At 36.7% G+C, this 27,285-nt stretch overlaps 1 protein-coding gene across 2 annotated transcripts in view; it reads left to right on the forward strand.

Moving 5' to 3' along the window:
• LOC149797225 (uncharacterized) overlaps window positions 1-26,870 on the forward strand; it is a 128,293-nt gene extending 101,423 nt beyond the window's left edge. For both annotated transcript variants that reach the window (XM_089961914.1, XM_089961913.1), the window contains exons 16-17: window positions 17,548-17,725; window positions 26,161-26,870. In XM_089961914.1, coding sequence (XP_089818040.1) covers window positions 17,548-17,725; window positions 26,161-26,309 — 327 coding nt within the window. In that variant the 3' untranslated portion in view covers window positions 26,310-26,870. The remainder of the gene's footprint in view (window positions 1-17,547; window positions 17,726-26,160) is intronic.
• The last annotated feature ends 415 nt before the right edge of the window (window positions 26,871-27,285 follow it).

A 27,285-nucleotide genomic window follows, 5' to 3' on the forward strand; every position in this document is an offset into this window, starting at 1 on the left:
CACCAAGGAGATTTTTGAATCTCAGTCTTGCACCCCCAGGGGATACACTGATTGCATGTTTGATCTCATTTGGAAGGGTCATCTTCTTAGCATTCTTTGTAAGTGTTCCCTTTATATATTTTAGATCCACATGTATATTTAATCAGCAGTGTATAGCCAGGATTATTCTGATATGCTGTTAAACACAATATATAAATATTCTAAGAATTTGCAAACCAGGCACAGTCATAACTCAATAGTAATCCACAGTGATAATGCATGAAGTAAACCAGCCCCTGTCATCTCCCACAATGATCAACCCCCATTATATCCCATTATTATAATTCATGTAGTACTCCAGCTACAGTCATATCACACACTGAGACAGCCCCAGTAATATCACACAGTGATAATGCATGTAATAAACCAGCCCCAGTTATATCAAGACAGTGATCATCTCCCATTATATCACATGATTATAATTTATGTAGTACACCAGCCCCAGTCATAACACACACTGATCAGATTCAGTTACATCACAGTGAGTAGCCCCAGTAATAACACAGAATTATAATACATGTAGTGAACCAGTCCCAGTCATATCAGACAGTGATCATCTCCCATTATATTACATGATTATAATTCATGTAGTATACCAGCCCCAGTAATAACACTGATCAGCTCCAATTAATCACAGTGATTAGCCCCAGTAATAACACAGAGTTGTAATGCACGTAGTGAACCAGCCCCAGTCATATCAATTAGTGATAAGCCCCAATTATAATTATATCAAACAGTGATCAGCCCCAGTTATATCACACAGTAATCAACCCCCAGTCAAATCACAGTGATAATGCATTTATTCAACCAGTTCCAGTCATTTCACATATTGATCATGCATGTAGTAATCAAGCCCTAATTGTACAACCAGTGATCATGATGTAGGAAATCAGCCCTATTGGTATCCCATAATAATTATGCACATGGTAAACCAGTCCTTGTTGTATCCCACTGTGATTGTACAACATAGTAAACCAGCCCCAGTTGTATCCTACTATGATCATGCATGTAGTAACCCAGCCATACTTGCGTCCCACTGTGACTGTGCATCTAGTAAACCAGTCATATCCCACAGTGATCATGCATGCAGTAAACCAGCCCTAGGTGTATCGTACTGTGATCATGCAAGTTGTAAACCAACCATAGTTTTATCCCACTATAATTGTGCATGTAGTAAACCAGCCCTAGTTGTATCCCACTGTGATTGTTCATGTTGTAAATCAGCACTAGTTGTATCCCACTGTCATCATGCATGTTGTAAATCAGTCCTAGCTGTATCCCACTATAATAATGCATGTAGTAAACCAGCCCTAGTTGTATCCCACTGTGATTGTACAACATAGTAAACCAGCCCTAGTTGTATCCCACTGTGATTGTGCATGTTGTAAATCATCCCTAGTTGTATCCCACTGTCATCATGCATGTTGTAAACCAGCCCTAGTTGTATCTGCAGTAAACCATCCCCAGTCATGTCCCATGGTGAGAATTCTTATATACCTGTTGCATGGCATATTACGCACAAAAACATACACAAATGGACAGGTGTTGCATGGCATATTACACACAAAAACATACACAAATGGACAGGATGACATATCCCTAAGATTTCTTTACAGAGCATGAGGAAAAGTTGAATAGCAATACATTTTAATGAAGCTGACAATATATGCAGCATTCAAATATAGCAGAAGCAATGTTTATGCTAGGTTTGTTGGCTGTATGTGTCTTAGATTATGGACCACTTGTTTCTTCTCCCACCTACATTGATTTGAATATTCAGCATGAAGATCTGTAGTATTGTTGTTGTTGTTGGGTTTAACGCCATTTTTCAGCACACGATAGGCTATACATGGCAGCCAGTATTTATGGTGGAGGAAAAACCCGGGAAAATCCCAAAAAGAACCACCAACCCATGAGAAGCTACTGGCAAGCTTTCTCACATACCCACACTGGCCGAATCCAAGACTCAGACCCACGCAGACAGAGATGAGATGACAGTGATCTGTGACTGAGAGCGCTTTAGACCACTTGGCCACTCGGGGCCCCTCTACAGTATTGTAGCATATCTGTGACAGGAAATGATGCCTGGTAATGTCTTGCAAATTTACTTTCCCACCTCCACCCCAATTTTAAGCTTATGTCAGGTACAGTCTTCTTTGTTAGAAAGTACATGGTATATAATTTAGTTGACCAAGAAGATAAAAGTCAGTGGGATAAGAGAGGGAGGGAGGAAATAAAATGATTTAATGTACAAGCCTGATGCTTCTACAGCAGTATAGATTACTTATATGTACCTGATGCTGGTTGTCTGGACACCGTGGTATATTGTGTCAGGAGATCATATAGCTTAGCACTACCACCTGTGGCACAGATAAGTCATGCGTAATAGGATATCTTGGTAACTAGAATCAGATCTGGCAAATTCTGAATTTTTTCTTGAAGAAATAAGTTTTTATATTGGCCCTGACTTGTTGAAGTAGTCTGTTAGTTGGGTGTGGTGAAATAGAAGATCCTATACAAGTGATTATTTTATATAAAATTGTTAAAAGTCTAATAATTTCACTCTTTTGTAAAAGTTTGGCTAGCAAGAGATTGAAATTGTTTTTCGAGCTGCAGCAATGGCTTGGGCCGTCTGCATCGTCCTTTGTCTGAAACTCGCAGTCCAGTGAAATTTGCAAAGTTTGGAAAGTCACCTGCCAATGAAAAGATGCACCCCAGTCAGTGAAACAAATTGCTTACAAATGGAGAAAAAAACGATAACTGCAACATTTTTATGCAGAAAATCATAAACTATGCTAAATATTTGGTATTTTGTTGTTTTTTTTTAAATTTGCTTCCAAATTGATGACATGAATGTAACCATGGTTATGATGGGTCATGTGACCATTCTCATGGGATCACAAGGTTCTTATGGGGAAAATGAAATTCAGTTGAAATGAGTCAGATGGACAATTCTACTATTGCATGACAAAAATACCTATTTTATTTGACAATACAAAAGAATATGTGTAGTAAAATGACATTGAAATATATTTATATGCCTTGATTATTTACACCTGTCCTCTGCCTGGCATTATGATGTCATTTTTGATGTTGTGATGCCATGATGTGTTTTACTACACAAGTTACATGTATGGAAATTATTATATGAGTATTTAACAAAAATGCAGTGGTCATGTGACAAATAACACAGTAATCATGTGATAAATAAAGATTTTCAAGGCAAGAAAATTAATTATTTTGGGGTTGGGGGTCTTTCTTTAATTGTGATGCTTGATAATCTCCCTTAAAATCTTTAAAAGAAGACTTTCAGAACCCATACTGTTTGGAAGCATGGTTTTAAGCTTACTACACTGACTTGGAAATCATCAACTTCAGGGCTTTAAATTGTGCTGGAGATTTTGTGTCAGTCTTTTAATGCCATTTTTAACTGGTTGAGAGTGGAAACTCAATCTCAAACTCTAGCTAAGAGTTACATCATCTACTGCCCAGGGGCAGTATTGTAAGCCAGGGGAGACAATCTGGTATGCTCTTTTTATCATCTGTGGCTGCCTCTGTACATACTTCCTCGTTTCACATAAATATGCTGAACCAGTCATTGTAAGTGTGATATGACCTTTTATGCTACGTAAATGAACCAAAGTTTTTCTTTGAAATGCAGTCAGTAAAATGGCGCATTTATTTATGTTTTGGAGACTTGCATTGTTTTGTTGTTGATGTATTTTTGTTTAGCACTGCTCCAGTGGCCTGTTGGTTAGAGCATCCACCTCTGATGTGGGAGGTTGTGGTTTTGGCTGAGTCATACCAAAGACTAATAAAAGTAGTACTAGTAGCTGCCTTGCTTGGTGACTGGGTGGAACATAATGTTACATGTCTGTGGCATGATGCCCTTGTGTTAGACATCACTATAAACTGCCATGCTGCAGACGTTGTAGTGATATGACTGAAAAATTGTTAAAAGCTATGTAAATAATCCAAATTGCACGCACAGATCTGCCATTCCATAATGCACCAGCAGATCTGGGCCTGTGCAGTTTTGTTGTGAGTTGTGAATAATCAGTAGAACAAATAACAAACCCAGTCCTGCTAGTGCATTATGTGATAGCAGATCTGGGTCTATGCAGTTGGACTTGGCTTGTAAACTTTTATATATGTATATATATTTGTTATACAATTTTACTACCTCTTAATGAAATGGCATACATAGCCACAATGGCCTTATGACAAGAACTGCATTACAATGAATGGATTTATACTGAGGGTGGACTGTATTCAGTTTTGAATTTCATGTTGTAAAGACAATTTGAAGTGAGTTAGACAAAGCAATCTCTGGCACTTTTATGCAACTTCAAAAGTCTGCTTAAGTCATGAAGCAAATAGAAGTTTAATGAAAAGTGTTGCTGCATTCTTTTTAGATAGTTTTAATAGGTTTGTTAGCACATTATTTTGCCTTACACACAGAATTGCAGAGCTGCTCATTAAAACTAGAAATGGGAAGCAGATGCTGTGTGGATTTAATGGCAAATACTTTAGGATGGTAAATTTCTTAGTTTTGCTATTTCAGTGGAAGACATGACATGATGCAGATTGCCAGATTGAATACTTTATACTCCCTCGCAAACATTTCTCATCACGATGCACTCGGAGATTGCTGCAGTTTTTAGACATTAGCCTAAAGGAGGTGGAAAGAGAAAACTAATGCCGTACCCCCAGTGCCATAATCTGTACAGCAGAAGCAGAGAATATGCACCTCTTGTGCTAAAAAGTGCAATCAAGCTTCGCTATCTTGTGACAACTCTATTCCGTGTTATAAGTTTGATTCATAGATTATAATACATACCCACTTCTACCTCTCTTATAACATATCTGAAAGACTCAAAACATTTTCTTCTTTTTTTTGTGTATGTGTGTATGAATAGTGGACGAGAGAGGAGTATGCATAGTCTGAGGTTACCCAGTATATTTTTATTCGGTTTTGATTGATGCTGGTGGAGTTTCTATCACTGGCCAACATATTGTCTTCTGATTAGCTCACTTTTACCAAGTAAAAAAGAGTTATGGTTTCGGTGTTGGCATCCATACTTACAAAAACGTGTACATACATACAGCCACATTGCATCTAAACCAGTTTCTTCCTAAATCCTAGGCAGACTGTTTGGAGTGGATTTCAAAGTAACAACAGTTGAAAATATGTTTTATGTAACTGTAATTGTATTTTTAACTTTGATCACTTTTAATTTTAGCAGTAATGGTATTTTTAGATTTTCTTGTATTAATTACAAATAATAATGGTGATATTATGATTTAACATTAAGATGTGTGTTTATCTTGAAAGAGGTTTTGTACAAGATGGAAAGCTCTGGAATAGCAGTTACGATGAACTTTAGGTCTATAATGTGAGTCAGTTTTTATATGTCCTTTTGAGGCTTTTCTGAGCACTCCGGTGGCCTCAGTGGTTAAAGCATTCGCTGCAGTTGGGGGAGGTCATGGTTTCGAACCCTGGCTGAGTCATACCAAAGACTTATAAAAATGGTACTAGCAGCTGTCTCACCTGGTGCTCAGCATCAAGAGGTTAGTGTTGGAACTTTAGCCTGGTGTCAGGATAATGTGACTGGGTGGCACATGATGCTGCATGTCTGTGGCATGATGTCTCAGTACCAGACATCACTAAAAACTGCCACACAGCAGACATTGTAGCAGCATGACTGAAAAATTGTTACAATTATGTTAAAATCCAAATCACACATACACACTCAAGCTTTTCTGTGTGTGCCTGCTTTTTAGTCTTGGGTGCAATATGGCAAACAGTTCCCTGCCAAGCCTTTCAACTGCTGTACACTGTTACCAGGTAATACTCCACGGAACCAATTAGCCTTGCCAACTTATAACATATTGCCTCACCAGGGAGGGTCACTGTAACTGTTGGTGATGAAACAAGCAAAAACACAAGCAATTAGGCAGGTAATAGATGGATTGTATCACTAATTAGTCCAATTTTAATACTTGCTGGGCTACAGTACTTTGCCTGTCTCTTCCACTTTCAAGTTTGTGTGGTACACTAACAGAAGCAGCCTTTGGTACAATGGAAAAGGATTTACCAGATAACAAACATTTTGATATAAACTTCAAATCAGTTTGCTTAAGGACATATCCTTTGCATTCAGGGTTCATCCTTGATACATTTGAACTTGGTAGATAATGATTCCAGTCATAAATAAAAGCAAATGTTTAAGTCAAGGAACTTGTGGAAATCAAATTGATGATTCTGCTCCCAATAAAAGAAAATAACGAAAAGAAAATATAAAAATGACACAGGCCATGATGTAATACAGGATTCAGACACAGTTTGCTAGTCTCAGACATTTTACATAAGCCATGATGTAATACAGGATTCAGACACAGTTTGCTAGTCTCAAACATTTTACATGAGCCATGATGTAATACAGGATTCAGACAGTTTGATTGTCATAAACATTTTATATGAGCCGTGATGTAATACAGGATTCAGACACAGTTTGATGGTCTCAAACATTGTACATGAACCATGATGTAATACAGAATTCAGACAGTTTGCTAGTCTCAGACATTTTACATGAGCCGTGAGACAGGATTCAGACACAGTTTGATTGTCTCAAACATTTTACATGAGTTGTGATGTTACAAGAATCTGACAGTTTGTTGGCTGAAACATTTGACATGGGATCAAACATTTGACATGGAATCAAACATTTGACATGGGTTCAGACGTTTGACATGGGATCAAACATTTGATATGGGATCAAACATTCGACATGGGTTCAAACATTTGACATCTACCATGATGTAATACAGTGAAACCCATCAAAACTGAAAACCCACAGGACCCTTATTTGGTGGGGGGTGAGCTTTAAGTTTACTGAGGCTGAAATATTTGACATGGAATCAAACAGTTGACCAATTTGCATTTGATTTTACAGGGAGCATTCTGACATGTCTTTTCAGATTTGTTCAGTGGATGCTAATATGTTAGGCAGCTTGGCTGCCATTACTAAAATAATGAAATGAGAAAAATCATTAAACCATGTCTAGAAGTGCTTAACAGAATTTGACTAATTTGATAGAAGGCAGGTCATATATATATATATATATATATATATATATATATATATATATTGTTGTTGTTGTTGTAGGGTTTAACGCCATTTTTCAGCACAAGATAGGCTATACATGGCAGCCAGTATAACTGATGGAGGAAGAACCCTGGAAAACCCCAGGAAGAACCACCGACCCACGAGAAGCTACTGGCAGGCTTTCTCACATACCCACGTTAACCGAGCCTGAGACTCGAACTCACGCAGACAGAGGTGAGATGGCAGTGATCCGTAATGGTGAGCGCTTTAGACCACTCGGCCACTCGGAGCCCCCTATATATATATATATATATATATATATATATATATATATATATATATATATATATATGACAATCTGCCATCAAATATTGTGGCCATTACTAAAAATAAAAATGACTTTTACTGAGGAAAACTTTGACATAAAGAATCCTTGCAAGAAAACCTTTCAGATTTATCCAACTGATGATTATCCACCATCAAATATAGCTGCTATCCTGATAATACAACCAACCAAAATTTCAGACCAATCCCTTGCTCTTGAATGCTTATGTAGAACCTTTTTGTTTGATTGTTACATAGCCACCTTATGAATTCTTGGGTGAGGCTTCATTTAGGAACCTTTCCCTTCAGTCTTCCTTCTTTCCCAAGCATCAATAATGAGAGGACGCAAAAGACATGCCTTATTGCTGAAAATGGTTGGTTACAATTTAGCAGCAGCTATGATCTGGTTTCATTTCTTTGGCAACTGAGGTTTCTGGCCAAGAATATGCTGCCTTGGGTAGCCCCTAATCCATTTTTGAAATACCTTGTCTCAGTTGTGTCTGTGCAGTGGATGATTAAGATAGGCTCCTTTGCGCAGTTTATGTTTCAGTTTTAATAAACCAAATAGGGGAAAGAAACCATCTCTTTCTGGGTCTCAGTGCTACCTCATATTTCAGCAGCTCTCATCTCTAGGTGGAATATTCTGACCATCAGAAGGGCTTATCAGTCTCTCACGAAAAAAAAAAATCTTTCTTTCATGAGAATTAAAGTTCATGAGGTTAGGGCTGTTTTGCTGCCTTTCTTGATCATTCTTTAATTAATGAAAGTGGCCTTCCGTAACTCTCACTTCTCCATGTCTTCATTCTGTGTTCATCCAGTATCACTGCAGAGTGAAGGCATTTAAGCTTTAGGCTCAATTGTTTCAGCACAGAAAAATTGTCAAAAGATCCTCCAGTCAACATCAGAGCACCCTGCCGACAGCAAATTGTAGGTTTACATTGACAGCTTATATTGTGGCTGTCAGCCTCCCGATTGGCTGGTCTAGTCTGTGATGCAATAAATAGTGACTAATGCTTTACTGCTATTAAAATTTAGTTTCATGTGGAAAATGAATTATAATTCTAATATTTAACCTGCTGTTTTGCCAATTTCCCTCCTCCCACCTTACTGTGATGACCTTTTAGTCTCTGTCCATCTCAAAGCAAGACCATATTCTGAACAATGGAAATAACTAAGGCATTGGACTGGGATCATGTTCAGTTTGATGTCTTTTTTATTTTTTTTATCTAAGACATACAACTGCTAATTGGTGGAGGGATTTCAGACTGGATTGGGGAATAGTTCAAAAGAAAGAGCAATGTGATAACAATACTAAAAGAAGTTATTGACATAATATTTAAACCATGAAATTTACTCCGTCTAATACAGATATTTAATTTATCCTTCTAGATTTTCCCTGATAGATTCATTTGACTTTTGTTTGTGGCATAGCTCCAGATCAATCAGTTTGGTACAAGGACTAAGAATTGTGGTACAGATAAGATTTCTTGTGTAACAGGGAAGGAATAAATGCTGTAGCCTTCGTTTTTCAGCCAGTGCTGTATCCAATAATTAATTTTTTTTATATAGCCATTATGCATACACTGCCTTTTCTATTAGTGCAGGGAATTGTGGTATTTTGGCTGGTAGAGCTTTGGACTATAATTCTAGGATCACAGGTTTGATACCTGCCCAGGCCAGCACAGGTTGGCTGCCTTAGCATGTCATTTCGACAGGCACTTAGCTACTATTTCCTCAGCATGATGTATATGTTGAAAGTGCCATTACAGTCCATCCAGCCCAACCAACTGTTAGTGCAGAATAATTTAGAGTAAAGTAGTAAAAATCTTGTCTTTAAAAGATTAGGCGATGAAACCCAAATCTTCTAAAGATTAGGTGATGAAATCCAAGTGAATCAATATCTCACGGGTTATATAGATACCAGTTCTTGCTGGAAAGAGAGTATAATCAGTGATCTGCAACATATGCCGTTCCCTCAAATTTAGAGCACTCTATGTCTCTCTTTCTCTTCACCAAATTGTCTCATTAAAACCTGTGTACTTTCATGTCCTGTATTTTTAAAAAATTGATATTCCAGTTAATCACCGGCAGTAAATACTTCTATAACTGTAAAGAAAATGTCACAAATTTTTTTTTTAAAGGTGCAATTCTGATGAAAAGCCTTCCATTTGTAAATTGTGCCCTCGTGCCCCTATTAAAAAAATCATTGCTGGAGCACTATTATCTTGTATTATGCAGTTGAAATGAAAAATGAATGCCCATCAGGCACGCATGCTTCATGTCTGATGCATTTGTCAACACTTGCTACTTGGCTTTAAACTACTTAATGGACTTGGACCAATATTCACAGACATCAGGCTGATATCAGTAAGTCTCAGGTTCTTACAAGCAATCAAATACATCAAATACAGCAGCTTTTAAAAAAAAATGGAAATCCTTTAAATATCTTATGAACAAGTGGTTAACCAAATGTAAAAAAAAAAAACACCATTGAAATAGATAAAAATTATGCAGATTTGCCATCCAATATGGCTGTTACTACTAAAATAAAATTATAATACAATAAATGACTTCATTTTAAAAATAAATGTGACAAGATGTGACATTAATTGTTATGATATTCCACTATTATTAGAGATAAAACAAACTTGTAAAATTTTCAAAATATTTGAACCCTTTCTTAGCGGTTTAGGACCAGATTTGATACATGTATAAAGCATCCGGGTAACTCATTCGGCCCCAGAGGTTTTTGTCTTTTTTGCCTGAAATGTGCGTAGGAAATTTGGGGGGCTATTACTGAATACATCATAATACATAGGCTTTCCATGAGACTAATAACTAGTTGTATTAGAAACATCATTTTCCATTGGTTATTTTGCTTGCACATGAGCAGAAGGGTTAAGTTTTTTTTTTTTTTTTGCTTAATGGACCCATCATTTTCGTATGGAGACCGCAATTTATTCCAAATGCCCACCTTATCCTAGTTTTTGCAACGGTTCACCTGTCTGTGTGCAGTTAAGACCGGTATGCCTTAGATCTGAGGCCAAAAGGTCTCAAATCCGGACACAAAATCGCATTCCGATCTCGAGCGAATTTTGGGTGAGAAAAAAAAACCAGGTCCAAAAAATGAGGTTTTTCTTTCTCTATTTTGTAGTGCAACTAGAACTTCCAGATTATTTGATATCATTTTAGAGCTATATCTGTCTGCTTTTTTTTTTTAATACCACCCATGTTGGTGTATCTTAAATGACCTTGATGCTGCAGAGCTTGGAAGTAGGGTACAGCCTCATCACGCCTACAGACAGGATTGGGGCCGAATCAGTTAAAGTGTGTGTGGATAGTGCTGGTTCACAATCCAATATGGCCACTGTTACTTAAAATAGAAAAACCTTTTCACAGCTTCTCAGTAATGACTTAACAGAATTTGATAGACAGAAAGCATACATTTGAAGGCCTTTTTCCCATTATGTAATTATAATCTGCCATAAAAATAAAAAACCTGTCAATGAAATTATTGGCATAACTGTTGAAAAGAATTGAAGAAATCTTGAGAGAAGTATTCCTCAAAGTTTTTTTTCTTTCTTTTATTCAGCAACTCTTTTATTTGTCTATTAAGGGCAGATGTGAGCCAGATGATCACTCTCAGGCCTACTTGGGCACCATGTTATTGTTAATGTTCACTTTTTACAGCTTAGATGTAAATAAATAACACAAAATTTCATGTTTTGTTCAGAGTGGGTGGAAAGAACACGTTTGATAAGGCATTAGGGTACAAATGACCGTTTGGCTGAGACATATTCATAAACCTTATCATAGGAGTTATTTACCCTGACTTGGAATAATACTCAAGAAGCATTGTTTAGTACATACCCCCTCTGTTGTGCTTTTTTAAATACTTTTAGTTTTATGGTGTGAATGAAATTCAGACTGAATTGGGGCATGTACAGGTTTGATCCACTGCATCCAAATATATCAATGCACATAAATATGTGAAGACACCAATTTGTTCCAGTATGGGAATGTGATACATAGATACTGATTGAATGGCTGTATTAAAAACATGATCAACCATGCAAGATTAAATTGGCATGTAGTAATATACAAAATTATATAGCGGAATCCATTGCAAATTCTGGTTTTGTAAATTGCCACATTTAACACAATTCTGATACACATCTAGATCGTTGTATATCTTCTATCATTAGACCAGGATACCAGTCTAATAAATTTATAAATGAATAGGTCTGGGCTTATTATTAGACACAATTTATATTTTCTCCAAATATTTGTCACAGTTTTGTAAAAGTTGTTTTGTGCTTGTCATAAAGCATTGGATTATCATCAGATAAATATGGTAATTGCTGCATTTCTGTATATATTTATTTCAGAGTGAAGTTTTTAATTAACCGATTTTACTGGTTGTTGCCTTTGTTGTACTTCAACTTCAAAGTATTCTGTTCTGGGATTGCTGACTACCGTTCTTTCTTAAATAATAATTTTACCAGGTTTAAAATGATAAGACTTCCACTTTAGATCTAAGGCGTTTTTTATCAGTAGTAGTTATTTAATCTTTTCTACCAGTGCAGATTTGGAACACAAAATAGTAACAAGTACATAACAACACCAGATTCAATCACACTGGGCCAAAATAGACTGGTAGATTGCAAGTTTCCATGCATTTTATGTCAGAATTTTGTGTTGTAATGTAATAATGAAGATACAGTCTAGAATGGAGAGGCAGGGTAATCAGTGTCCAAACACTGATAAATAATCAGTGTTAGCACTGATAAGTTGCAGAAGAGGCTATAAATAATGTTTAAAACTCAAATTTTCTGGCAGTAAAAAAGCCTAATGTGCTGGGTTTTATATGATCTTGCATGAAATGTGGGGATATCAAATGATAAAGTACCTGTAAAGAGAAATAAATCACTTTGATTTACTAGATTTCTATGAGGTGTAATGTGTGCAGCATGTCACATAATGTAGGTTGGGGTCTACACTGGTGTTCTGCTTCTTTTTTCCATCAAAGAACATAGACACCAATCTGCTGTATATGAACCAGCAGATCAGGTTACATTGGTATTATCCATCTTGTTTCCAGCAAAGAGCATAGACACTGACCTGCCATTCACAGTGTACCAGCAGATCAGTGTCTATATTGATTATTCAACTTCATATTTCCATTAAATAGTTTTGACACTGAAATCCCATATATAGTACACTGTCAGTTCAAGTCTACGTTGGTGTTTCCATTTCTTATTTCCATTAAATATAAATGCTGAGCTGCCATACATAATGTTCCTTCACATGTCAGTGATACCGTTTCGGTGGCTTAGTGGTTAGAGCATCTGCCTCGGATGCGGGAGGTCGTGGGTTCGATCCCTGGCCGAGTCATACCAAAGACTTGCAAGAATGGTACTAACAGCTGCGGGGCCCCGAGTGGCCACGTGGTCAAAAGCGCTCTCTGTTACGGATCACTGCATCTCACCTCTGTCTGCGTGGGTTTGAGTCTCGGATTCAGCTAATGTGGGTATGTGAGAAAGCTTGCCAATAGCTTCCCATGAGTTGGTGGTTCTCTCTGGTGTTCTTCCTCCACCATTAATACTGGCCGACTTGTATAGCCTATTGCGTGCTGAAAAATGGCATTAAACCCTACAACAGCAACAACTAACAGCTGCCTCGCTTGGTGCTCAGCATTAAGAGGTTAGTGTTTGGACTGGTCGACCTGGTGTCAGGATAATGTGACTGGGTAGGACATTGTGTTACATGTCTGCGTCTTGATGCCCCAGTGCTAGATATCACTATAAACTGTCACACTGCAGACGTCGTAGTGATATGACTGAAAAATTGTAAAGCGTTAAAAATCCAAATCACACACATCATTGATCCTACTTGTTTCTGTCAAGGAGCATAGACACTGTTCTGCACTGGCAGCTCAGGATCTTCACTGGTGATTCTACTTCCTCTTTCCATCATACAGCATTGATACTGGTTTACAAAACCTAATGCACAAGCAGGTCATAATATATGATGGTGATTGTCATTTCCATCAAACAGCATAAACACTGAACTGCCATATATAATGCACTGGCATGTCAGGATCTAGATCAAATGGTGTACAACGGATACTGAATTTGTATATATAATACACTGGAAGTTCAGGGTCTAGATTAGTAATTATATTTCTTTTTTCAATTGAACAGCATAGATATTGATATGCCTTAAGTAATGTATTGTCAGATCTGTGTCTAAATTTACAATTATGTTTCTCCATCAAACAACATAGAAGCTGATCAGCCATACATAATACACTGGCAGCTCAGGGCCAACACTGGTGAGACTATTTTTAATTTCACTCAAACATCATAGACACGGAGCAGCCATATATAATGGACTTGCAGCTTAGGGTCTACAATTGTGTTCAACTTCACATTTCTATAAGACGTCTTAGACACTGATTTGCTTTTAATAAGGCATGTTCATATTGGGTTCTGTGCTTGTGGTTCTACTTGTTTCCTGAATGAAATATAGACACTGTTCTGCCATGCATGATGCACTGGTGGTTCAGTGTCTACATTGGTCATTATACTTCTCTTTTCCCTCAAATAGCATAGATACTGATTTTGACATGCATAATTCACCAGCAGGCCGTGGTGTATGTGGGTAATTCATATTTTCATCAAAACAACAGATGCAGATCTGCCATATATATTGCACTGGTGGGTCAGGGTCTACATTGATGTTATGATTCTCACTTCCATCAAACAGTATTGACACTGATCTGGCATATATAATACACTAGCAGGTCTGACTTGGACACTACTATGCTGGCAGTTGAGTATTATAGACTGGTGAATACACTATAAAGATTGATTGAAATCTGTGTGATGGGTCTGTTCTTAGATTTTTCTTCCAATATTTCCATCAGTACATTATACCACCAGGTATTCTGCTCAGTGAAATAATGTGCAGTTTCTCATGATAAGTTTTAAGTGTTGAAGCTTTATCATGTTGGCAGAAAGTAATCTCAAAATAGCAACTTTACATGGAATTTGTATTTCTTGATCTAACAGCTTAGTTAGATTGACATATATCTTGGGTTAATTAAAAAGAAAAAACTTTCAAACATGCATTGTATTAGTTTGATCAGATTAAAACTAAAATTGGTTGTGTGTGTTGTGGTTTTGTGGGTTTACCACCATTTTTCAACACGGCTATACATGGCAATTGGCATATTTGGTGGAAGAAGAATCCGAAAAGTCCCCAGGAAGAACCACTGACCCATGGGAAGCTAATGGCAAGCTTTCTCACATGCCCATGTTGGCCAAGTTAACCCACATGGACAGGGTGTAGGGTCAGAGTCCATTCCCTATCGAAAAGTTGGAATTCACCGACACCATTTAGTGTCGGCATGGGGTATAGCCTCTTACTAGTCGGCCCAGCAAACTTGAACGATCTTTCATCAAGATACACCTGCATGAAATCGACAGGAATATGTTTTATTTTCTCAGAAATTGCGATCATAGCATTAGTCATGTCTTTAATCCACTTACAAACGAGACGAAAGTAAGTCTTTGCTGAAATTTGACCTGGATATGACCATTTGCATTCCTAGTCACGTGACTAAATAACTCTCGCAACCTATATGTCAATGACATCAGAGGTCATACAGTCACGTGACATCAACAATAAACCATTTCTATTGTTACTGTAGGTAAAGGCAAGTACCTGTGACTACTCGTCGGCCTGGGGCCCCTGAGTGTATGTGTGTGAATTTGATAGTATGAAAACCCGGGAGTCCTTTGAAATGTAGCACAATTCATTTTGAGATTGAATTAAATTATGTTACAGACCTTGCAGTTCATTTGTCTTTGTCTTTTACCCACTGCCATGAAAGTGTCACCAGCATATTGTACTTCGAGACTTTTCCATTTGTCTCATATGTTCGCATGTAATATATATGTATAGCTTCCGAAATTCTCATATACTGCATCTCTCCATGGACTGTTTGGAAGTTTCAAAGATAATGACTGGAGGACAAGATATGTATCTTGTTCTGTCATCATCATCTTTATGCACTTTTCCATAGTATTGCTCCTTTTTTATGTTAATTTCTTGTGTATGTAACTAGTCCTCAGTTTCTGACAAATTGCTCCTAAACTTGGCAACGTTACTGACATGAGGTCATCATACACACATTATTCTATTATTATGCAGTAATGAATTTTTAGCTCACCTGGATGTTAGGTTAACTGAGACCACCCTGGTGGCCTAGTGGTTAGAGCGTCCATCTCGGATGCAGGAGGTCGCAGGTTTGAACCCCAGCCGAGTCATACCACATACTTATAAAAAATACACAGCTGCCACACAGTGCTCAGCATCAAGAGGTTAGTGTTAGGACTAGTCAGCTTAGTGATAAACTGCCACACAGCAAACATCATAGCGATATGACTGAAATTTTTTTAAAGCTATGTTAAAAATCCAAACCACACACACACACACACATGCACACACACAGGCTAACTGAGTTTATGGCATGGTTCTGTTGTCCACTGTATGTAATCTGTTGTTTATTTATAAATTTGCCTTAAAATCCTTCTGACCATTCTGTACAAGATTTTACACAAAGCATTCTAGCATCAAAGCCTTTCAATGTTATTCAGTGGATGCGATTCTGTTCACCAATATGGCCACCATTACTACATATAAACAAACTTTAAATGAGTTCTTCAGCATTTTACTAAATTTATTTGAAAGAAAGCATCCTGGAATGGAGGTCTTCAGATCATACCAGTCCAATCAAATATGGGGCCCAGAGTGGCCGAGTGGTCTAAAGCGCTCTCCGTTACGGATCACTGCCATCTCACCTCTGTCTGCGGCAGTTCGAGTCTAGGATTCAGCCAATGTGGGTATGTGAGAAAGCTTGCCAGTAGCTTCTCGTGGGTCGGTGGTTCTTTCCGGGGTTTTCCCGGGTTCTTCCTCCACCATTAATACTGGCCGCCATGTATAGCCTATTGTGTGCTGAAAAATGGCGTTAAGCCCCAAAACAACAACAACATCAACCAATCAAATATGACCACCATGACCAAAACAGAAAAACTTCTAAATGATTTCAGTCGAAAGAATTTCACAAATTTTGACGAAAAAAACATCCTGGTATGCATGAATTTCATGGATGGTCCTCTCAGAGAAATTCTGGCTCTTTTTAAATTACAGTTAAGCCCTGTTTTTAAAAAACACTAAGATGGAACAATTGACTCGTTCACGCTTGTTAACATATTACTCTCTTTAAGATGAAATACAGTCTTCTTAAAATTGTATCATTTTATAATGATGGATGTTTCACTTTATTGTGAAAATCAGATGAAAAATAATAAAGTAATGATGACTTGAATTTATACATGCTCTGTAGCACTGTTGCCGCCATCAGTTAAACACGTAGCAGCAACACCTTTCAAGCCTGTTGCCCAGTGATAATTGCACATCATTTCACATGTAACCAGCTCTGTGGTCTTTGTAGAATGCAGAACAAAAAACAACTTATTGACTGACAGTTGGAGGTAATGGGTAGAATTTGTAAATTCTTCAGATGTGATCTTTGTGAAAGTTAGCTTTTAAATGGAAGTTGGTAAAATTGTTAAATGGGTTACATGAAACTTCTTGTATTTTGCTGACAAGTAGGGTAAGCCCTACCATATCAGCAAACTAGGCAGTCACATAGGACACCAGACTTTATGGGCCATCAAATTAGAAGGAAGTGATAACATTTTATCTTATGCAAGGCAGCCAGAGTCGCAGGATACAATGAGTGCAATCAGCCCAGGAAGCAAACAAGTCCTATGTTAGACAACAACGATATTGCATGCTTATGAGCTATAACAATAAGTCCTAATAAGTCTTATAAGGAATCGACCTTTAAAATGTCAGAAAAGGTGTTCCAATGAAAATTTGTCAGGATAATGACCCTCTGACTAGTGTTCTTCAGTTAGCCATTTGAAAGGAGGAGACTGTTTTTGAGGCCGGAATGTGTTTAGAATTTTTCATTATCAACATTTCTTGTTCCTTCTATTTGCAGTTGGAGCTGTTGATAGAGAAGAACTATTTCCTACACAAATCAGCCCAGGAAGCATACAAGTCCTATGTTAGAGCCTACGCTTCCCATAGTCTCAAAAGCATCTTCAACGTGGAGAAGCTAGACCTTCAGAAGGTGGCCAAGTCATTTGGCTTCCGAGTTCCTCCTTATGTAGACTTGAGTATCCTTTTGCTAGATAACAGGGATAATGTTAAACCTGTAAAGGGTGATATATTTATGAATGTCAGAATTATATCATGTGAGCTTATAAAAAGAAAAGAATGACATATCCATCTGCTTTAGGGTTTATTAATTTTTACACACCAACCTGAAGGTGTATGGGGTATATTACATTAGCGATATCCATCCATCTGTAGACAAAGTGTTTATGTTATGTTAGTTTGATGTAGTCTTTTTTTCTCATTTTCAAACTTCATTTGTGGCTCAGCTAAGAGGAAAATAACTTACTGATTTGACACTCTCAGTCAAAGGTCCAAGGTCACTGGAGCTAAAAATGTGATTTTCCTTTCTGCATGATAAGTCAAGTTTCCTTTGTCTAAATTTTGTCAAACTTCATGGATAGACTAAACTTGTTCAGGTCACTCTTTGATTCAGAAGCCAAGATGTGAACGGCCAGGGTCACTAGAGTCGACATTAAATTTGTTAGTTCCGCATTAAAAGTTTCCTATATTCATTTTTCATTAGACTTCATAAATAGTCTACACTTGGTCAGAGGTACCTCCCATATTGATTTCCAAGATCAGAGGTCAATGGTTAAGGTCACAGGAGCAAAATCTGACATCTTGTGTTCAGTATGAAAAACTTCCAAACACTGTGGTGCTTATGGCAACTTTATGGTTTAATTACATTTTAGGAATGGCTGCTCCCATATGAATCTGTGATTGGTATATCAAAGGTCAAGGTCACTGAATGTGAAATTGCTAAATTATGTTAATTTAATTTTCTTCTTTTGGCTAGTTTTATGTATATTCATGTGATTGCATCCAGTGTATAATTAGTCATTCTAACACATCAACAAATGTATGACACTTTCTGATTGGATAAATGTCAAAACGTACAGCAGCAGATCTGTGATACACCAGTGGAAGCTTTGATTCTATTGTGATGTCAGGATTCTCTCAGCAACATAGTGTGATGTCAGGATTCTCCTTGTGGCATAGGATGACATCGTGATTCCCCCTGTGACATAGTGCCACAGAGAAATAAAATTTCTGCATGTTTTTGACAGACTTTACCAGATGAGTTTTATTGTAATAAGAAAAGTAATGCTGGAGGCTTTAAAGATTTTATGATTTTGATATATTTCCAAAGTTGTAAGTGTATTGACAGTTCTAGCAAGTAGTAATTTTTTTACACCAACCCACTCTATAGGACTACCACAACACCAAAATTCAAAAAATTCTTGCTGGCAGTTCTAGTGAGCAGTAATTTGTACATGCCGTCTTATGTAGGGATATGGCAAAACTAAAAATAACAAATCCAGTTGACAGATTTAGCACGTGGTCAATTTTTGCACTGACTTGCACACAAAATATAAAATAATACTAAATTCAAATACTCAATATTTACTGGTGCAGCTTCTGAACCTTGAGGAAAACAATTCAAGTGCATTGAAAAAACAACAGTGTTATTGGTACTCTTTCTGAACAGAAAGTTATTCCAACATGGGGTTTTCACCAGAAGACTTTTTATGATGCTTGTTGGTCCTAAATGGAAATGGCACCAATCTGACTCCATCATGGCCACCACAGCAGCCATCTTTAAAATCTTATCATTGCTACTCATCCCAAATAGAAATTCACATCAGCATGGGGTTTTCATTGGAAGACCTCTTGTGGTGTCAAGTTGGACTTGAATAAAATAAATTTGCATATCTGATTATCCAGTATGGCCATAACAGCTTGATCCTGGATTAATGGTCATAAATGATAATGGCACCGATTTGACATCCAGTATGGACACCATGGCAGCCATCTTAAAAATCTTGATATTGCTACTCTTCCTCAGTGGAAACTTATTTTCGCATATGGTTTTCACTAGAAGAATATGATTATTGTATCTGGTATGCATCCTGAATGAAAATTATGCTGATCTGACCTGAAAAATACGGCTGTCATAATGTATATATTGGAAATCTTAACACCAATTCTCCTGAATGTATGGTCATATCAACATGGAGTGTTCACCTATAGTCTTCTAAGAGTGTCTAGCTTGTCATAAATGAAATTGGTACTAATCTTAAATCCAGTATGGCTGCCACTTTGGTTAATTTGAAAATCTAATTGCTCAAGAATATTAAAGATGCAATCGGCAAGAAACAGTCTTGTCTTGAATTCCTGAAAATTCATTTTTGTCCATTGGAGCATAAGCCCCTTCCATGAACTCTTGATTAGGAAGTAAAAGACCACAAAATATGATTTACAAATTGGATTCATTGTCAAAACCAGTGGAATAATGCAAAAGACAATATGGAAAAACCTATGCAAGTTGTGTCTTTGGCACACAGCGTCCAGAAATATGGCAAAACCTGGACTACATAAAGTATTACAGACCATGGAAAGCAAACCAATCTAACAGCATCTATTACATCCCTCAGCTGTTGGAAAGCTTTGTATTTTTTTAATGTCCAAGACAAACATTGTAATTTTAGTTTCGCACACACCATCAGGCAGTTTTAAATAAAATTAGCTGGTTACAAGAGAGAGCCACCATCTGAATTATCTGGTAATGAGATGTTTACATTGCTTGTATTATGCTGTCTGATCATACACTAGACTATTTAATTGTGCACAGACTATTGTCAGATACATTTCGCTTTATGATTTATTCTTTTAAAATCTTTCTGTATGCAACATTTAATGCCTTGTGAGAGGTTAGTATTTTGTTCTACATATGATTTTTTTATAGCTTCATGTACGATGTTGACTTGATGCAGGCCAAGCCAATTGCAATTTTGTACATTTTTTTATAGATCCTGTCCAAACTATTATGTGCACTTATTACTGTACTATTTTAAATGAACGTGGTAATGTGGATGGTTGGCATCCATTAGTCTCGAGAGACGATGGAAGTGTGCCCGTGAGAGATGTCCTGGTTGGTGGTTGTGCAGCATCTGCTGTGGCTATGGAGCCCAAAACAGGAGTGGCAGTCCTTGCTGCACTTGAAGGTAGAGTCTGTTGTGGGTTGGAGCTGCTGCTTCCTCTGAGATCGCTTTTCATCAGCTAGCAAGCATAGCTTGTCCTCACCAGCTTTCATGCCAGTGGTCAGAGCATGTCGCCAGCTGGACCTGGTGTTGACATCGATGTAAAGGGTTTTCTTGTTGTTGCGCTTGCAGACATCCTTGAAGAGGGGATGTGGCCATCCGATCAACCTTTTGCTAGAGGCAAGTTTCGAATAAAGAAGGTCTTTGGGTGATCCCGAGTATGCGTTGGAGGCTTCGCATGTGAAAGGTGCTCAGTCTTTTCTCTTGTGAGGCATAATGTGGTAATGTGGATACCTTTATTGAAATCATATACTAATTGTCATTCTCAAATGTAATGCTAATGTAGTCTTTTCATTGCTGAGGTTGATTGCTTTAAATGTAATCACAAAACTTCAAAATTTATTTTTATTGCTATGGACTTCAAAAAATGACAGCCTGGCATTAAAATGGGCTTTAAAATATGTGGATGTTGGGTCTAAGCAGTACCAGTGCAGGAAAGTTGTACAGGTTTTTTTCCTCCAGAATGTGTTGTTTTATCATAATAAGACATCTCTTGAGTGTCCACATCTAACATTGGGCTGATGTTGTTTTTTTAAATGGTACAACATCTAAATTGCAGTTTAGCATGGGTACCCATATACTTTTACATGGATTTTGTTAGATGTAATAGTTGTATGAGAAGGAATATTGATTAGCGAGCAGCAGAAGAAACTAGATAGCTACCTTTTAAAGGTTACTTATCACATGTGTAATCATATTCTTGAAAATGTCGTCTGTTGCTGAAATACACACCTACCTTTCCTGTATGACTTACTTCAGGAGTTGTGTACTTGAGGGTATTTTCCTTTTTTTTTAAAAAACATGTAGATAAAATACTTTATCCATAGGTATGTCCCCCTCATGGGTCACTCAGTATAACACCAACACAAGTTAGGCCTTACACTCTGTCAGGGATTTCAAAAAGAAATTAAACAAACAGATTTGAAAAATAGAAATAGTCAAAGCCTTCCTCTGACAATCAGGGGGCAGTCACCTTCATAGAGCAGATGGGCCAGTCTGTTTGAAAATATAGAATTTTGTGTAAAATTCATATTGGTTATTTAAATCATTTTTTTCCTGAAGGGTTCTATCCCATTAGGACAAAATTTATCATGCAGAATCGTCAGGTTGATATCAAACCATAGTTCTTGCAATGAATTGCAATTTCTTAGGTGATACAAAAATCTTCATTAAAACAAGGTGTTAGAAAAGAACCAGGAGTAAATTCATTTGCCCGGTGGTAGAATAATATTTTTAAAAAAGTATAATCAAGGTCTTAAAACAATTATACACACACTGAAATCAGCAGTACAGATGTGAGAATGTATTGTGGTATGGGCCGAAGATACTGTAGGCGAACTATCTACCTACCTACCCACCCACCCACCCACCTACCTACCTACCTACTAGATTGCAAATAAATGACAGATTTGTTTCTAAATTGAAGGAAGTACACTTCTCTTTCAAAAAATGTTTAATATACGTCACAATCAGACATTTAATTGCCAGTGGCATTAGCAGTGTTAATGTGACCATATTCAAGTTCACGGAAACTGTTCAATCACATATACTTGCAGTCATTTCACTCTGTCATGAAACTAAAATTACTACGATAAATCGGTAAACAACTATTCTACTCTGATAAGTTTTGAATTTGAGATCACTGCATACATTGGAGATAGACTTTTCATGCATTGAAAAGGACAAGGAAGGATAAAGATGAAATGCTTATATTTATACTAAATAGTGTACACGAGGTAATCTAAGGCCTGTCATGTGTACATAAAAATAATACAATATTGTAATAATATTAAAGAGTGAAGTGTGGTCCAATGATGTGCTTTAATTTCAATTTATATAAGGTTCAGGTTACAACTAAATCCAAATGACAGGTTTATTACATACCTAGTACGTTTGTAACTCTGATATATTCATTCGATTTTTGTACATAAAACTTAAATAATTCAAATTGTACAAGAGTTTGTATACTTCACATCACATTAAAGTTTACAGAGTTCTATCATAAAGCCTTTCGTTGCCTGCAACCCTAAAAACTAAACACTCAAACAACATCAAAATGGAACAAAATTGTTGGTCCCATAGCATTCTAAGGTTATGAAATTCTACTATTATAAAGATGAGGGGGTAATACGGTATGATAAACTGGTAAAAATGCATTTGTGCCTGTCATGCATGATTGCTTGTAAGTCCAGTTCTTCCAAACTACGAAGACTCAGATCTACTGTCACATAATGTGCTGGTAGATCTAGATCTGTGCAGTTTTTTAGGCATAATCAGTTGAACAAACAGTGTAAACCCTGATCTGCCTGGTCATTATACAATGGTAGATCAGTCAGCATTGTCTGCTGTTGGATTCAATCTGTAAGCAAGTATATACAGTATATCTCTTTATTGTAAATTAGTTTTTGCAATAAAATAATGGAATCTATAAAGTAATGTTGAAAAGATCACTTATCATGTATGAGTATAGTAGAATCTCCAATTCTTGTCTAGTCTTTAAGTGGTGCTCATTTTTATTGCTATTGACATACAAGAAACAAAACCAAGTGATTCTAATTTTGCCTGTCTGGCCTCCATCCAGTTGTATAAAATACATCTCCAGTTTCTTAATTCAAACATATCTGATGAACATAAAACTCACTGGCATGGTGGGTGAAGGGTGCGTTAGAGTTGCTTGCCTTGCTCACTGCTTCTACTACCATGAAGCCAGTTTCTGAGGTGGCGCTCACCAGATAATATGTACTTTTGAGAGAGTAACGTATGTAAAGTGAAGTAGTTCGCATTTAAAACATGCACAGTGGAGAGAATGTTTGCATACCTCTTTGCTACATTAATGTAATGTGGATGATATTTCTTTTGGATATTGTACTTTTGGAAATTTTACATGATTTAAGCACACTGCTAACTAAAATGACTGCTCCCTTGTGTTAAAAAATCAGTCTGAATTAGTCTAAATTACACTATACATAGCAGCTATTAAAATAGGGAAAATGAATTTTGCCAGACTAGACAATACCAGCTTCTGAAAGTGCAATGAATGAATTACCAAATATATAAAATGTAAAAAAAGTTACCGGCTCTTTTTTATACAATTTACCTCTGATGTTCAGGAAGTGAAAATGACCAAGTAGAGCTAGCACTTTTTTGAAAGGTGCACATTTGAAGTAAGGCCAAGCTGTATACTCTATAACCCATAGTACACCCATCAATCGTACACCAAAATAAAGGGAATTAAAGGTTCTTTGCATTATACCTAAGATATACAAGGTCTTTTTTAAACAGCCAGTATAACCAGTGAGGAAAGCCAGGGAAATTCTTTTTCTTTAAAATCCTAACCCTATGCAAAATACGAAACTGTAGAGCGCCACCTGAGGTTTCACTCGGAATTAAGTTTGATGTATGATACAAGTCAATTTTATAAACCCTCTTTTGGTGAGTACTTTGGTTTTATGTGTTTGATAGGAAGGAAATCAGGGAGAAAACATCAAGTGTCTATAAGACATTATTACCCTACCAGAATGCATGGCTAGAAAAACATGTACATTTACCATGGTCCAGTTGAGTCCACTGATTGCTTTCTAATTATTAAGAAACTTTTTTTGGACTATTTTTAAAAGATTTATTACCGCTCCAGTGGCCTAGTGGTTAGAGCGTCCGCCTTGGGTGCGGGATGTCGTGGGTTTGAACCCTGGCCAAGTCATACCAAAGACTTACACAAATGGTACGAACAGCTGCCTCGCTTAGCGCTCAGCCTTAAGAGGTTAGTGATAGGACTGGTCGGCCTGGTGTCAGGATAATGACTAGGTGGGACATCATGCTACATGTCTGTGGCATGATGCCCCAGTGTTAGACATCTCTATAAACTGTCACACTGCAGACATCATAGTGATATGACTGAAAAATTTTGAAAGCGACGTTAAAAATCTAAATCACACACACACAAAGAATTTGTTTGTCAGATAACAAGCCAACTCGCAACATTTTACAAAATGGTGGGCATAACCTTTCAAAAGATGAGCATAACCCAACTAGAAAAATAGGTAGACCTGCCAAAAGGGGACATAACCCTGCTGAAAGGTGGGCGTAAGCCTGCAAAAAAGGGTCATAACCATGCAGAAAGGTGGACATGTACATGAAATAATTGACCAGTTATCTGGGTTCCTGGTAAAAGCTGATCAAAAGAGGCAATCTTAAGATGAAGTGTCATGACTCAACCAGTATTTTAGACGGAGAAACTCAGCACATCACAAATAAGATCATTATGCTTATACATAAAAGAATACCAATATACATGTTATCTATAATCATTATTGTATTCAAATGTAAATTTTTTATATATAATATCAAAAGCCATAGTTCTTTTGGAAATGGCAGCAAACGTGCACACCTAAAATTTCACATCTGCATTTTAAAGGCATGTGATGTACAATACACATTGGCCCAGATTGTACACCAGTTCATGGTATACTACATAAAACACAAGCATCTTCCCATTTGAAGATCCAGAATCGATCAATAGAGATGATCCCTTAAGGCACACGACCATGAGGTGGAAATACTAAATTACTTGAAAATATGTACAATGCATAGTTACTGAGATTTGCTGCTAACAAAATTTGTGGTGGAATAAATACATGGACCAGGAAGCAAATGGACAGATGGACAGACAGAAGAACATACAAGACTTACTCATCTTATGGAGCACATCTTGAGAAACCACAAACAAATAAAATTCAAATCTGTATTAATTTAGTCAAAACTCTTATAGCGAGATTTACAATTTTGAAATGTTCAAATTTGTATATTATTAGCAACTTTACTTTAGAATATTACAATGAACAATTTTGTTATGAGTAGTTTGTAGTAATTGTCCTAAACCAGTTTTGTTTATGTCAGATTATGTTTGAAAAATGTATTTGAACAGAGTTTATATGCAGCCAGTTTAAGAAAAATACATTTTATTCCATATTTACTCACTTGTGCCGAATCCAGCTGCCAACTGCACAGACCCCAATCTGATAATGCAAGGGCAGATCAAGGTCTCAGCAGTTTGTTAGCAGTAATCAGTTAAACAAAATAGACCCTGATCTTCTGGCACAATATGCACTGGCAGATCAGGGTCTATGCTGTTTGAAATTGGACTTGTTAGCAATTATATATATATATATATATATATATATATATATATATATATATATATATATATATATATATATATATATATATATATATATATATATGTTACATTTATTACTTGAAAGGGTTGGTTATTTGGGGCTGATTGTGAAGTCAGGATGCTGTTCAGGTTGAGTTTTTCTTAACATATGATCCAGATGTACACAGTAGCAAAGGAAACAAGATACAAAGAAGAGGAGGTGGTGGAGGATTTGGTTTTCATAGGGACAAGAATCAACACAAAACAAAAGTTTTCAAAACTTTTGGAAAGAAAAAGACTGGAGACAAAAGGCAGTTCAGTCGGTGACCAGAACTAACCTTTGATGGACATGGCAGGGGGCATTCTTTTAAAAGATTCAAGCATGGGAAATGCTACCATCCAATGATAGTGATGCAAAATATCTACTGTGGTCACCATGAAAACAAATAATGGAGAACAGATTGAGATGTTTTATGTGACAAAAGCAAATCACTCCACATTTTCAGTGAACACATTCTAAATTTCGCAATTATCAGTGCAGATTTAATAAGACTAATTGTATAACAGTTTCACATTTAGCATTATTAATTGGACAAGTTTGCCTTATTTTTTTATTGCTGAATAATGGAACTAGGGACAAAATATATTATGTTCTCCTGTTTTGTTAATAATTTTATTAAAGCTGTGACCTACATATATCTGGCATGTATATAAAGGCTTAGTTAGGAAGCATTATTTCCAGACTTAACCTGTACTATGAATTCAGTCCCTTTTCTCCAAAATGTCTGCCGTATTCTTCCTGATTTACTGTAAAATCTTGTTTCACATATGAGGAGTCTTTTGTGTTATTGCAATATCATTTGTAGTCATTAAAACATTCATGAACAATGTGCTATCTTCAGTTTCTATATACTTGCAAAATTTGCAGATGATTCCAAAACTATTCCCTTGAGAGATTGTGAACAAATTTGAAAGAAAATATCCTGGCATAAAGATCTTTTCAATTCAAACAGATGATTACCCACTGACATGATGACCCACTGACATGATGACCTACTGACATCAAATTTGGTTACCATTATTAAATATATATAAATTTTGAAGCAGTGACTTCTTTTAAACAATGGCTCAAGAGAATATGACCAAATTTGACTGCAAGGGTCCAGATGAGAACTGGATGCTTTAAGTGACACTTCATAAGAGTGGCTTTAACTGAACTGAATTTGACAGAAATTATTTTTGCATAAAAGACTTTACTAGTCTCTGAAATAGTATACTGATCTGCCATCAGATACAATTAAGG

Source organism: Sinohyriopsis cumingii, chromosome 6, assembly GCF_028554795.1.
Source record: "Sinohyriopsis cumingii isolate HCF-2022 chromosome 6, ASM2855479v2, whole genome shotgun sequence".
Classification (NCBI taxonomy): Eukaryota; Metazoa; Mollusca; class Bivalvia; order Unionida; family Unionidae; genus Sinohyriopsis; species Sinohyriopsis cumingii.